Source organism: Canis lupus, chromosome 19 (genome assembly GCF_048164855.1).
Source record: "Canis lupus baileyi chromosome 19, mCanLup2.hap1, whole genome shotgun sequence".
NCBI classification, from domain to species: domain Eukaryota; kingdom Metazoa; phylum Chordata; class Mammalia; order Carnivora; family Canidae; genus Canis; species Canis lupus.
Genome location: NC_132856.1, coordinates 51029729 through 51042067, shown reverse-complemented (window position 1 = coordinate 51042067; position 12339 = coordinate 51029729). Strand labels below are relative to the sequence as shown.

At 56.4% G+C, this 12339-nt stretch overlaps 1 protein-coding gene and 1 long non-coding RNA gene across 5 annotated transcripts; one reads left to right on the top strand and one right to left on the bottom strand.

Moving 5' to 3' along the window:
* Nucleotides 1–485: 485 nt before the first annotated feature.
* On the bottom strand, nucleotides 486–11863 carry HOOK2 (hook microtubule tethering protein 2). 4 transcript variants are annotated; one of them, XM_072787108.1, is made up of 22 exons: nucleotides 11696–11863; nucleotides 11085–11170; nucleotides 10943–11015; nucleotides 9954–10004; nucleotides 9723–9855; nucleotides 9562–9629; nucleotides 9138–9200; nucleotides 8781–8861; nucleotides 8485–8669; nucleotides 8250–8390; nucleotides 7053–7254; nucleotides 6706–6816; nucleotides 6510–6597; nucleotides 6171–6240; nucleotides 5368–5505; nucleotides 5170–5257; nucleotides 4929–5074; nucleotides 2027–2109; nucleotides 1843–1946; nucleotides 1315–1425; nucleotides 1175–1246; nucleotides 486–1091 (listed from the first exon to the last, which is right to left on the bottom strand). In XM_072787108.1, the coding sequence occupies exons 1-22, from the start codon at nucleotides 11738–11740 to the stop codon at nucleotides 942–944; spliced, it is 2289 nt and encodes a 762-aa protein (XP_072643209.1). In that variant the 5' UTR covers nucleotides 11741–11863; the 3' UTR covers nucleotides 486–941. The 4 variants fall into 4 exon arrangements, with proteins under 4 accessions (XP_072643209.1, XP_072643210.1, XP_072643211.1 ...); XM_072787109.1 differs by having other exon boundaries at nucleotides 8485–8645; XM_072787110.1 differs by having other exon boundaries at nucleotides 4929–4963; nucleotides 11696–11862.
* LOC140610740 (uncharacterized) lies at nucleotides 5474–9429 on the top strand. The gene is made up of 2 exons (XR_012012281.1): nucleotides 5474–6012; nucleotides 9366–9429. It is a non-coding gene; the product is annotated as an uncharacterized lncRNA (long non-coding RNA).
* Nucleotides 11864–12339: the final 476 nt, after the last annotated feature.

Below are 12339 nucleotides of genomic sequence, written 5' to 3'. Positions count from 1 at the left end.
TTTCCTCTGCCTGGATCACACTTTCCCAAATACCTCCACGGCCCCTCCCTGACCTTTTTCATGTCTCTGCTTATGTCACTTCCCTCGTGAGGCCTCTTCTGCTGGCCTTTTTTTTTTTTTTTTTTTTTTTAAGATTTTATTTATTCATGAGAGACACAGAGAGAGAGAAGCAGGCTCCTGGCAGGGAGCCTGATGTGGGACTCGATCCCGGGACGGGGATCATGCCCTGAGCCAAAGGCAGACACTCAACCGCTGAGCCACCCAGGCGTCCCTTCTGCTGGCCTTTTATTCAAAATCACCACATCCCAAATGCACCTTTTGCATCCCCATGACTTCTGTCTGCTTTATTTTTCTGTGTAGCACTTCCCACATCAAACTTTTACTTTATCTATTTTGTTTATTGTCTGTCTCATTAGAAATGATAGCTTCATGGGGCAGGGATTTTTGCCTGAAGCTTCTTCAAAAATGACCACACGCACATACAGTTACAGACACAAACGTGTTTCTTGTCTCCTGGTGGGTGCTCTCACTCACTCATGCTTCAATAAGAACACAAGCTTTCTAAAAGCAATGATCAGAAGATCCCCTGAGGGATCTTCTCTCCCTCCCCTCAGTGCCCAGAGTCCAGCCAGGGCAGATTGAAAATCTTTATTATTTTTCTTCTCAAATATAAAATCACTCTCTTTCCTGGCATCTCATTAACCCGAGGTTGAAAATCAAGGATAAGAATCACATTGCTAGAAAGAATAGGCCCTTCCTGCCTCCTGCCCTATCCTGCGCTCTTGTCCCATCCAAGAGAACAAAGGGCAGAAGTCATGACGTTGAGGCTCTCAGGCAGCAGACTGAGGCCTTCCTGATGCTGGGCCCCAAGTGAGTGGGGGCGGAATCCAGGGTGGATTGAGCCCCCCAGGGCTGGACAGGTGGCAGGATCCTAAGGTCCATCAGGGCTTGTCAGTGGGGCGCAGGTTCAGGGATGCTAGGCGTCCCAGGGGCCCACGGCGTGTGTTGGTGGCCAGCCGCTGCTGTGCCAGGAATGACTGGGCATGGGCTGGTGCCCGCTCCTCCCCAGCTCGCTGCTGCAGAGCCATGCCCTGGAGGGAGGAAGGGGGCAGGGTTGGGTTCAGGTGAGCCCATGGCGCACCCCAGGACTCCAGCCACGGTGACACGCACTCACCATATTATACCAGGCACTGATGAGCAGCTTCTCTTCCTGCTCCCGCTGACTTCGACTCTTCTCAAAATCCATCTGCCAAGGAAAGAACAGTCAAGGGCCTGGATATGCTGGGGACAGCGGGAAGTGATGAGGACACCCACCTCTAGGTGCCGGATGCGGACGTCACGCTCCCGGAGCTGTGTCCTCAGGGTGTGAAGTTCTGGGGGCGCCCCTCCGGGTGGCCGTTGTTTGGGTTCCAGGGTCTGTATGACCTAGGGTTTGGGAAAGACACAGATGGGGTGACCTTGGCCTTGTAGGCCCTCGGACGTGTTGGACTATGTTAAGTGTGGTATAAAAGTATGTGATGGGGTGGGGTACAACAGAGGCAGAAGTGGGGGGAAGGGCAGCCCTGGTGGTGCAGCAGTTTAGTGTTGCCTGCAGCCTGGGGTGTGATCCTGGAGACTCGGGATCAAGTCCCACGTCAGGCTCCCTGCATGCAGCCTGCTTCTCCCTCTGCCTGTGTCTCTGCCTCTCTCTGTGTGTCTCTCATGAATAAATAAATAAAATCTTTAAAAAAAGAAAAAAACAAAAAGAAGTGGGGGGAAAACAGGGGCATGCCGGTGGGAGGCACGAGTCACCGGGAGGCAGCAGCCTCAGCAGGAGGCCTGCGGAGCACCCAGTGTTCTCACCGTGCGCGCCTTGTCCACATAGCGGCGGTACCGCTCTTCCATGGCCCGCAAGTCCGCATCCTTCTTCTGCAGGCTGTGCTGCAGCTCCTCGATACGCCGGGCGGCTGGGGGAACGAAGGGACCCCTCAGCTTCCCGCCAAGCTTGGGGCCCTTCCTCCCTGCCCAGCTGCTGCGTCCCACTCACTGCCGCTGTCAGCGGGCGGCTCCAGCTCCTCAATGTACTCTCGCTTCCGCTGCAGCTCCAGATCTGCTTCATGCAGCTTCTGCCTGTGGACAGAGGATGGGCAGCAGCGGGCTGACTCTGCGCCCATCTCCCTCCCTCCCACTGGTGGTCATCCCTGGTCATCTCGGCCAACGTGCGCCTGCCCAGCTGCAGAGACCTCTGTGTGCCCGCCCCCTCCACGGCACAGAAGCTGTATGCCTTGGTCCCACCATCTCCTTAGGCATCGGAGCCACAACCTGCCACGCCCTTCGTCAGCTGGCTCCTTGCCTAGTGCCCCCCCACCGCCCCCCGTGTGTGCACTTCTCTCCATTCCACAGCCCACACACTGGTACCATCACCCCCTGCCAGCCCCTTCTACACTCAATCTCAGCTCCTTTGTCCAGCCAGCAGCCAGAGATCTTTCTAGCATACAAACCCCTTATAACAAAAAGAAACACAAGGTGAAACTTTAGTTCTGCCACCTGCAGCAAAACCCCAAAGATCTGAGGACACTCCCTGGAGGTGAGATCATTACCATGCAGTGGGTATGGAACATGGTATAACACCTAACTGTGAAGCGTGGGCTAGGTCTGCTAAGGTTATAGAGGCATGTGCCCTCTGAAGCCACCAATTCCACTTTGGTGACTTATCCGCACATAAGCAAAATGATGTATATATAAGCTTTTACTTTGTTGCACTCTTTGAAATTGCAAATACCTAGAGAGAATGACTTAAATACATTATGATATTCACAAAGGGTCAGCCCTTCTGGACCGGAATTTTACAGGAGGATTAAGGCCCTGATATTTCCATATATCCATCCTCTCTAAGGAAATAACTTTTTCTGCACTCTGGGATAGTCATGGCTACACTCCATCCTTAGTGGAAATGAGGAGAGTCAAACAAGTCGTGTTCTGTAAGGGCCACTTTCCCTGTAAAACCCCAGTTGACAAAAGCCACTGTACTTATAAAAAATATAACTATTCATATGGCAAAATTTCCCAGCCATCTTTTATTTATTTTTTTAAGATTTTTATTTATTTATTCATGAGAGATATATATAAAGAGAAGCAGAGACACAAGCAGAGGGAGAAGCAGGCTCCATGCAGGGAGCCCGACATGGGACTCGATCCCGGGACTCCAGGATCATGCCCTGGGCCGAAGGCAGGCGCTAAACCACTGAGCCACCCAGGGATCCCCTCCAGCCATCTTTTAAAGATTTTATTTATTTATTAGAGTGAGAGCGAGCATGAGTGGGGTAGAGGCGGAGGGAGAAACAGACTCCCCTCTGAGCAGGGAGCCGAATGCCAAACGCCAGATTAGATCCCGCTCTGGGATCATGGCCTGAGCTGAAGGCAGATGCTTATCCAACTGAGCCACCCAGGCACCCCCCTAACCATCTTCTTAAGTAGGAGAAGCAAAGTACAGACTAACACATATTATGCTACCTTTCATGTAAATAAGGACTCAGAAGAAAAATTTATATTCATTTGCATTTGCTTAAAAAAGTTTGTAAGGGGAACCCTGGGTGGCGCAGCGGTTTACCGCCTGCCTTTGGCCCAGGGCACGATCCTGGAGACCCGGGATCAAATCCCACGTTGGGCTCCCGGTGCGTGGAGCCTGCTTCTCCCTCTGCCTATGTCTCTGCCTCTCTCTCTCTCTCTGTGTGTGACCATCATAAATAAATAAAAATCTAAAAAATTAAAAAAAAAACTTTGTAAGGATTTTTTTCTTTTTTTTTTTAGAGATTTTATTTATTTATTCATGAGAGACACAGAGAGGCAGGGACACAGGCAGAGGGAGAAGCAGGCTCCCTGCAGGAAGCCTGATGCGGAATCCGATCCCAGCACCCTGGGATCACGACCTGAGCTGAAGGCAAATGCTCAAACACTGTGCTACCCAGGCGCCCCATGTAAGGATTTTTATAATAATATGAATAGGGATGGGGTGGAAACTGAGCCAATGGGGGGGACTAAGAGGTGTACCCCTTCTCTATGTATTGATTAGTATATATTTTGTTTTTTAAACTATAAATAGCGCAGCTATTTAAAATAGCTTCTGGGATGCCTGGGTGGCTCAGTGGTTGAGCACCTGCCTTTGGCTCAGGGCGTGATCCTGGAGTCCCAGGATCGAGTCCCACGTCGGGCTCCCTGCATGGAGCCTGCTTCTCCCTCTGCCTGTGTCTCTGCCTCTCTCTCTGTGTGTGTCTCTCGTGAATAAATAAATAAAATCCTGGGATGCCTGGCTGGCTCAGCGGATAAGCACCTGCCTTTGGCCCAAGGCGTGATCCTGGAGACCTGGGATCTGAGTTCTACATCGGGATCTCTGCATGGAGCCTGCTTCTCTCTCTGCCTATGTCTCTGCCTTTCTCTGTGTCTTTCATGAATAAATAAATAAAATCTTAAAAAAAAAATTAGGGGATCCCTGGGTGGCTGCTCAGTGGTTTAGCGCCTGCCTTTGGCCCAGGGTGTGATCCTGGAGTGTAGGGATCGAGTCCCACATCAGGCTCCTTGCATAGAGCCTGCTTCTCCCTCTGCCAGTGTCTCTGCCTCTCTCTCTCTCTCTCTCTGGGTCTCTCATGAATAAATAAATAAAATATTTTTAAAATTTTTAAAATAAAATCTTGAAAAAAAAAAGTAGAGTAAAAGGTGACTGTCACTTTGTCACAGTACCTTACTGAAATCCCTCCATGGCTCCCCATGGTTCCCCCCAAACAGTTCATACTCCTTCCCTTGGCCCATAAGATCCCATAAGATCTGAGCCTTCTAGGTTCTGGCTAACTGGTTCTTCTCATAAATAAATCCGCAGACAGCAAATATCCCCCACACCTGTGCCGCAGCCTTTCCCCTCCCCACCCCCAGGTGTGCCCTCCTCTGAGACTCACAGATGTTCCTCTAGCTTCCTCTTCAGCAGGGCGGACTGGGAGAGAAAACAGGCACTGGGTGAATGGGGATCCAGAGGTTCCCAACTCCTTCCCGGGGTGAGGGTAGGGGGCGGTGCCACCCTGGGCCGCGCCGTACTTACAATGGACTGCAGGGGGCATCGAGCAGCAGGGGGGAGAGAGAGAAGGGTTACGGGGGGAGGGGCACGAGGGAGGGCCAGGCAGGGAGGAGGTGGGCACTCACATCCTCAGCCTTGCCCCCCTGCTCTTGCAAGGCTTTCTGCAAGTCCTCCACCTGGGCCCGCAGCTCCAACAGCTGCTGCTGGTTCAGCCTGCAGGAGTGCGGGGCCACTCAGTGCCCGCGCCCGCCCTCTGCACCCGCATCTCACGCCCCCTCCACGCGCCCGCTCGGGGGGGCCCCCTCCGCCGGGTGGGTCCTCACCGCAGCTGCGTCTCCAGCCCGTGGCGCGCGCGGTTGGCCTCCTCCAGGTGGCGCTGCAGCTCCTCCTGCCGCTCCCGGTAGGCCGCCTCCTGCTGGCACAGCTGCTTGTTCTCCAGCTGAAGCCGCAGGAGCGTCTCCCTGCCGATCGGGGCCGAGAGCAGGGCTGGAGACCGGTCCCCCTGCAGGCCTGCCCGGGCTCTGGCAGGGAGACTGGGCGGACGGGCCTGCAGAGGGACAGCGCCCCGGGGAAGGGCCTGGCCGGACCCTGGAGCGGGCTTGGAGTCCTGGGGACCCAGCGCAGGGGGACCCAAAATGGGCGGGGCCTTGAGCTGGGCTAAGGGCGGCGCCAGGCAAGGGCGGGGCTACGGGAGCGGCTGCCAGAAGGCCTGACTGCAGGAGAGCAAGACGCAGAACTGGGAAGACCTGGGCTGGGAGAGTTCATCTGGGCAAGACACGGGGCACTGAACCCAGCAGGGGCTACACGGAGGGCAGGGCTACGCCCTGGGGGGCAGAGTCCGATGTGAGCGGGGCTGGGGGTAGGATTTTTGCTCGGTGAGAGGAGCCGGATGGGTTGAACCCAATTAGTGCACTGAGGATGGATCCTGGAGGAGGCAAGCAACCAACAAGAGCTAGAGCCCTGGGCAGGTAAGGGCAGAATCAGGAGTGCATGGGCCTAGGACCCAGGCTAGGAACTGGGAGCCCAACACAACAGGCCAGCCTAGCAGGAGGTGCCTGCACTGGGAGCAGGGCTGAGGATGGGCTCTGGGTGCGGCTACAGCTCTCTCTGAGCGACCCCAGGATACCTCAGCTCCGCAGGTAGGATCTCTGCTGCTAAGTTTTCCACAGCTGGTGAGGTGGGATCCAGTGAGGGGTCTGGAGAAGGTAAGAAATGTCTTCAGGTTGTTGCACAGCTCCTGCCCCCATCGCTAGGGTTCTCTTTCTAAGAATCATCTTTGGGGACTTTGGTATTCTGGGAGGTCAGCCCCTGCCTTCTGTTAGCCCTTGTCACCTCTTTCCATTCTAGCCTGTCTCCAAGGTCACCTGGCTCTGCCCCCACGCTAGACAAGCCCTGGGACACTGCCCTAATAATACCTTAGGCCACCCCAGCCCCAGGCCCTTGGGCCAATAGGCCTCCAACTCACCAGCCTGGGTCAGCCCCCGAGGCTGCAGCTGGGCACAGCGCAGTTCCTCATTGGCCTCCCGCAAGGAGTCCCTCTCCGCCAGCAGCCGCTGGAGGGATGGGGTGCAAGACACCATGTGAGGCACAGTTGTCCTCCTAGAGACTGGGCTGAGCTGGGACGGACAGGATGGGGCTTGGATGCAGGACTTCAGTCTCACCTCCTTCTCCTTTGTCACCAGCTCATACTTCTCCTCCAGGTTTCGACACTCAAATAACCATTTCTCGGCCTTCATGGCCTCCTCCTGCCTCTGGCCCTGTAGTTCCTGAACCTGAACAGAGAGGTATGAGGATGCAGGGTTGGAAAGTGAAGGCGTGGGGCCAGAGAGACCAGACACAAAGAACATGGAGGAGCTGGGCCACCTCAAGGGTGCTACCTATATATAAATGAGGGTGAGAGGGCTCTAGGTGGAAGGGCTAAGCACCATGCTTAAGATGAGGAGGCAGGGTGGGATCCAGTGGCTTAGAGCACCCAGCCCTCTGGACTCTGCCTTGGTCCTTGCCACACCTGTCGTCGCTGAGCCTCAAGCTGAGCACGCAGCGAGCCGGCCCGACGTAGCTCATCCTCCAGCTGCCGAGTGCGCTCGGCATGGCCAGCGTTGCGCTCCTCCAGCTGCCGCACCTGCCGCCTCAGCTCCCGCAGCTCACCCAGCCGGCGCCGGCAGCTGCTCAGCGTGGCCTCCAGCTGCCCAGCACGCTCAGAGGACTGCCTGGGGGAGGAGGCAAGTCAGGAGAGGACACTTGGGTCTGGGATCAGGGTTCAGCTTGGATTTGGGGTCTTCCCTTCCGGGCAGGGGAAGATGTCATGTTACCTGGGGATGTGTGGGTTCAAGGTGGTAGATTGGGAGGGTCAACCAGGGCCTGGTGTTGTTGGGAGGTCATTGAGGGGCATAGAGGGAGTCCTCAGCACCAATGGTTAGTCCAGGGTCATGATCAAGGATGGGGTAAATTGTGGGGATATAGAATGACTGAGGGGTTACAGGGGGAATGATATAATCCAGAGGCTCTAAAGAGCCTCCAAGGACACTTCGAGGTAATAAGGTGGCTATGGAATCAACAAGGGCATGGTGGGGTCACGGGGGGCTTGAGGGCAGAGCACTATGTGATCCTTTAAGGTACAGTAGGGATTCACTAGACACTTTAACATTACAGGGGTACTGTGGGATCACAGGGGTGCCTTTTGAGGTTAAAGAAGTAACAGTGAGGTTTAGGAAATGGGTGCTGTGGAGGCCCACCAAGTGCTTTGGGGCTGCAGGAGTGCTGTGGAGTCATAAGAAGGTATAGTCCTATCATGAAGGGCACAGAGGGGTCATGGGGGGTGGGGGTGGGGTGCAAAATTATTGCATTTTGAGTCCTGGAGGGCACAAGAGGATCCTGGGGCATGATGGCACCTGGGCAGCACTGGAGCAGGGGAGGGGGCTGGTAGCTGGGGTCATGGGGATGCTACAAGGTCTGGGGAATATAATGTGGAATGACAAGGGGGCACTGTGGGCTCCTGGGGGCACCACGGATCCAGGAATCTTGGAGGTGTCCAGAGACATGATGGAATCCAGGAGAGTACAGTGCGATTGAGGATCTTACTGTGGAGTCCAGGAGACACTGTGGGGGTTCCCTGGGCATTTTGGAGTTTTCGAGGTACCATGGCCTCAGAGGGACACTGTGGCAATGAGAGTGCACAGCGGGGACCCAGGGACCAGGTACTCACCGCAGCTCGTCCATCTCATCCTTCAGCGCCTGTGCCTCCTGGGCCAGACTGGTCAGTGCCTGGTTCCGCTGTTGCAGCTCAGAGACCTCTCGCTCCAGCTCAGCACAGTGCAGGCGCTCATCTTCCCTGCCATTCTCCAGCCTGGGGGGGTGGTAGGGAAGAAAGGGGGTGCTTGAGGAGACCGTACCCATGCTAGCCCCCCTGGCTGACTGGCCCCATCCCGAGATGACCGCACCTGAAGTTCTCCTCCTGCAGCTGCTCCAGCTGAGACTGCAGCAGCAACAGCTTCTTGGTGGTGAGGCCGGCGGCACCCTCACCCTCTGGCCGGCCCACCCGCTCCCGCAGCACCGCATTTTCCTGGGCCAGGCTCTGCTTCTCCTCCGCCAGGAGCACCAGCTGCCAGCAGGAGGTGCAGAGGAGCTGGAGTTTGGAGGGGGAATGGGAGTGGGGGCGCTGGGAGGGGGGGGCGCAGCAGCAAGCAATTCTGCACCAGGAGCACCTATGCTCCCTCCCTGCCACCCTCAACCTCACCTGCCGCTCCAGGTCCAGACAGCGCTGCCGCAACTCATCCCCTTCATCAGCCTCCTCACTCAGGAAGTAGTACCTTCGGGACTGATGAGGGGGTGGGGGCAAGGAGATCAGGGAGCCACAGGGAGACTGGGGGGGAGTCTGGCATCTCGAGTGGCAGAGAGGAGGAGCCAAGAAGCCCGAAAGATCTAACAGAGGGCTAGGACCCCAGGGGACAGGCAGAACAGTGATGTGGGAACACCGGGGATCTGGCAAGGGAAGTTGCTAGGACCCTGAGGAATGGAGGTAGTTTATACATTTAAGGACACGTCCCTCCTCCTTAGGCAACCGGGAGAATCAGTAATGCCCCACACCTCTTACCTGGTTATCAAAGTTCCCATACGTTTCTGGTGACAGGGAGTCAGGGGTGTCTTTGGTCATGAGCTGAAGCAGGGTGGGAAGGCACTGAGATGAGCTGTGCCCTCTGAGGGTGGCCATTAAAGCTCCCACGATCTAGCCCAAGGACCTCTCTCCATCCTCCTGTCCCCAAAGGCAGTTCTCCCCAGTCACCCCAGTCTAGAGGCTGCCCTCCTGCCATGTGTCCCGCAGGGAGGCTGGGTCCTTTGAGGATGCTAAATTGTGACTGAGAGCTGGGAAGAGTTGGCAGACACATGAGACAGGGAAATCTGGCCAGCTGAGTTCCAGGAAGAGCCCAGAACTTACCAGGGCAGAGCTGTGCCCAGTTGCCTCTGCTCTGATGTCCCCTCCCCCGAAGCTCCTTGCCACATTGGGCACCCCCACCTACCTCCTGGATGGCTTCCATCACCACATGCTGAACTGATTCCTCCAGCGTCATGATTCTCTGGATGTGTTCTGGGGATCAAGGTGAGGAAGACTGAAATGTGAAGGTAGGGGGTGAGGAGGATTTGCTCAGGATTTCCCCTGGGGACCCCCTGACCCCCATACCCTGCTTTTTCTCGCAGCTGATGGCACAGCCAAGCACCAGCTGAAGCAGCTTGCCAAGCTCTTCTGGGTCCGAAAACTCGCCAATGAGGCTCACATCTGGAAGGTGTTGCTCCAAAATGGGATGCCCCAAGACCTGAAGATGGGGGGTGGGGTGGGATTGGGGGATGTTGGGGCTCATGGACACTCACCTTCTCCCAACCCCATCCCCTAAATCCTGGTATGGTTACTCACATCCTGGGAGTACTCCACCAAGCTCTGTAAGATTGTCTTCAGATTGCTGACCTGGGGAAGGTCAAAGAGTTGTGTCCAGGGTCCCTGGAGCCAAACAGCCCCCACTCTGAATCTGCCTAACCCAGCCTTTTCTCTGCCTCATTTCCCAATCCCTGGTCACATCATCCTGTCCAGCACCATTCTCTATCTTAATGTCTTGTCTCAGGGCAACCTGTCTAGTTGCCTGTCCTTGCCCACATGCCCATATTATTTACAGGTCCCCAGAATTTCAATCACTTCTCATCACCTGCCCTGCCACCCTTCGGCCCTAGCCACCTTCATCTCTCACCTGGATTATGTCAACCTGGTCTCAATTTCCACTCTTACACCCCCATTCCTCTCCAAGCGGCCAGAGGGAGCTTTTTAAAGTCCAAGGCAGTTTGTATCTTTCCTCTTTGCTAAAACCTTCCCTTGACTTTGCACAGCCCCTAAAATAGAATCCATCTCCCTGCCCCAGCCTGCCCTGCTCCTAATGACCTCATCCACCATTCCTGCCCCCTTGTTTTCTGATCTAATCTCCCTGCTTTTCCTTGATACACCAACCTTATTCCCCACTTTGCATTTGCTGTTCCCTGTGCCTGGAATCCTCTCTCCAAATTTCACACAGAGGTCAGCCCATCTGGAGTAACCACCTCCCCTAGTTGCCCTGTCTCGTGGCCCAGCTATTATTGTCTTCATAGAACTTACTGCCATTGGATGTTAGTGTTTATGTGTATGTGTGTGGGGCGGGGGTGTCTGTGTTATCCCTTGCTGCACACCCAGGCCTGCTCCACAGGAGAATGAAAGAACAGAGTTGGCTGGTAACCAGACATCTGTCTCTCTTCCTAGCCAAATCTGTGCATCACCCAGGACATGTGTCTAGCTGACCCATCACCCAGGATATGTCTAGCTTAGCCTTCCCTGATTATCTCTTCACCAAGCTGTCCCCCAGTCATGAGTCCACCTGTCACCTTCAGCCTCCAGTTGCGACCTGGGTCATCTGAGATGCCCTGGAGCCACGCCTCGTTGAACCAGGAAGGGTCTCTGGGGGCGAGAAGGCGGGATGAGCTGCGGGGGGACCCTTTCGGGACCCTCCCCCTCAGCCCCACTCACATCTGGTTCAGCACATAGGCTATGGCGAGGCCACTGCTCAGGTCCTGGGGGCTGGTACAAGGGGATGGGACGTGGAACGTCTGCAACTGCAGAGGGAGAGGAAAGGGCAACGGGCAGTCAGGGCCTGGGAGAACAGAACCATTCCCCCTTTGCAGACTTTCCCGGTCAGCAGGAACCTCACACGGTTGGCGGGGACTGGCCTATCGCTTTCGCACTCCCGCACTCCAGCTCCGCGGGGGAGTGGCCTCTGCTCACCTGGGACTGGAGGGGGCGTGGCCTCACTTCACTCCAGCTCAACAAACCCCGCGCGACCGGGCCAGGGCGGAACCACATGTCACCTGGTCCCCACAGGCCCCACGTGACCAGGCCAGCTCACCTGTGCCCTCGCCCTAAGTGACCCAGCCGCGAAGGGGCGGGGCCTCACCTGTTCTTTCCACGCAGACCTGCCACGTGACGGGGGCGGGTGCTCAGGCCGGAGTCCAACTGCCCTGCAAGCCCACCAACCTTTCCTCCTCCCAGCCCCAGAACAGAGGGATAGATTAAGCCAAGGCCAGGGCTCCCGGGCGAGAAGAGCGGGCGCACACCTGTCCCTGGCCCCGCCCCCGACCTACCCAGGTGAGCAGAGACCCGCATAGCTCGGCCTTGTCCACGCTCATGGCTCCCAATCGGATTCGACCCCGACCGCGGAGCCCCGCCACCGCAGCCACCTCCTGATCCGCCACCAGCGAGCGCCCGCAGCCCCGACCTCCCGCTCGGCCTAGAGCGCCGCCCCGCCCCGCCCCCTAGGCGCAGGCCCCGCCCCGGACACGTGATCGCCCGGCGCCCGATCGGCCTTCCAGTTCCGCCATTTTGGATGCGGGCAGCGTTCGGGCGCCCGCCCTGCCGCTAGGGGTCAGTCTGGGCCAAGCTTGCACATCCCAAGTGTGGACCCGCTACCCCTTGCTCCTTGGCTCTTTTGGGGGTAGCCGAGACCTCACGATTATTCCTCATCTCGTGAGGAGGAGCCATCCCACCCTGTTTTACAGGCTTATTCACGTCCTTCCCCTTCAGCTGGAAGAAATTCGGCTGCCCATCCACCTTCTGATCGGAGCCATAATCTGCGCGGGGAAAGGGCAGGCCCTTACACGTTCTGTGCACTTGGAAGAGACATCCTAAAAGGGTCTCCCCGGTAGAGGTGACTTGGGAGGCTTGACTCAGGAGTAAACAAGAGGGGACGAGCGTGGTCCCAGGTCGAGGGCAGGATGAATCAGCCAGG

Excerpts from the sequence above, each read along its gene's own strand:
- HOOK2 (XM_072787108.1), bottom strand. The coding sequence starts at position 11,740 with ATGAGCGTGGACAAGGCCGAGCTATGCGGGTCTCTGCTCACCTGG. Across the intron at positions 9,856-9,953 it reads TGGTGGAGTACTCCCAGGAT|GTCTTGGGGCATCCCATTTT; the intron begins GTGAGTAACCAT and ends CCCCATCTTCAG. Across the intron at positions 1,426-1,842 it reads ATGTGGACAAGGCGCGCACG|GTCATACAGACCCTGGAACC; the intron begins GTGAGAACACTG and ends CCCAAACCCTAG.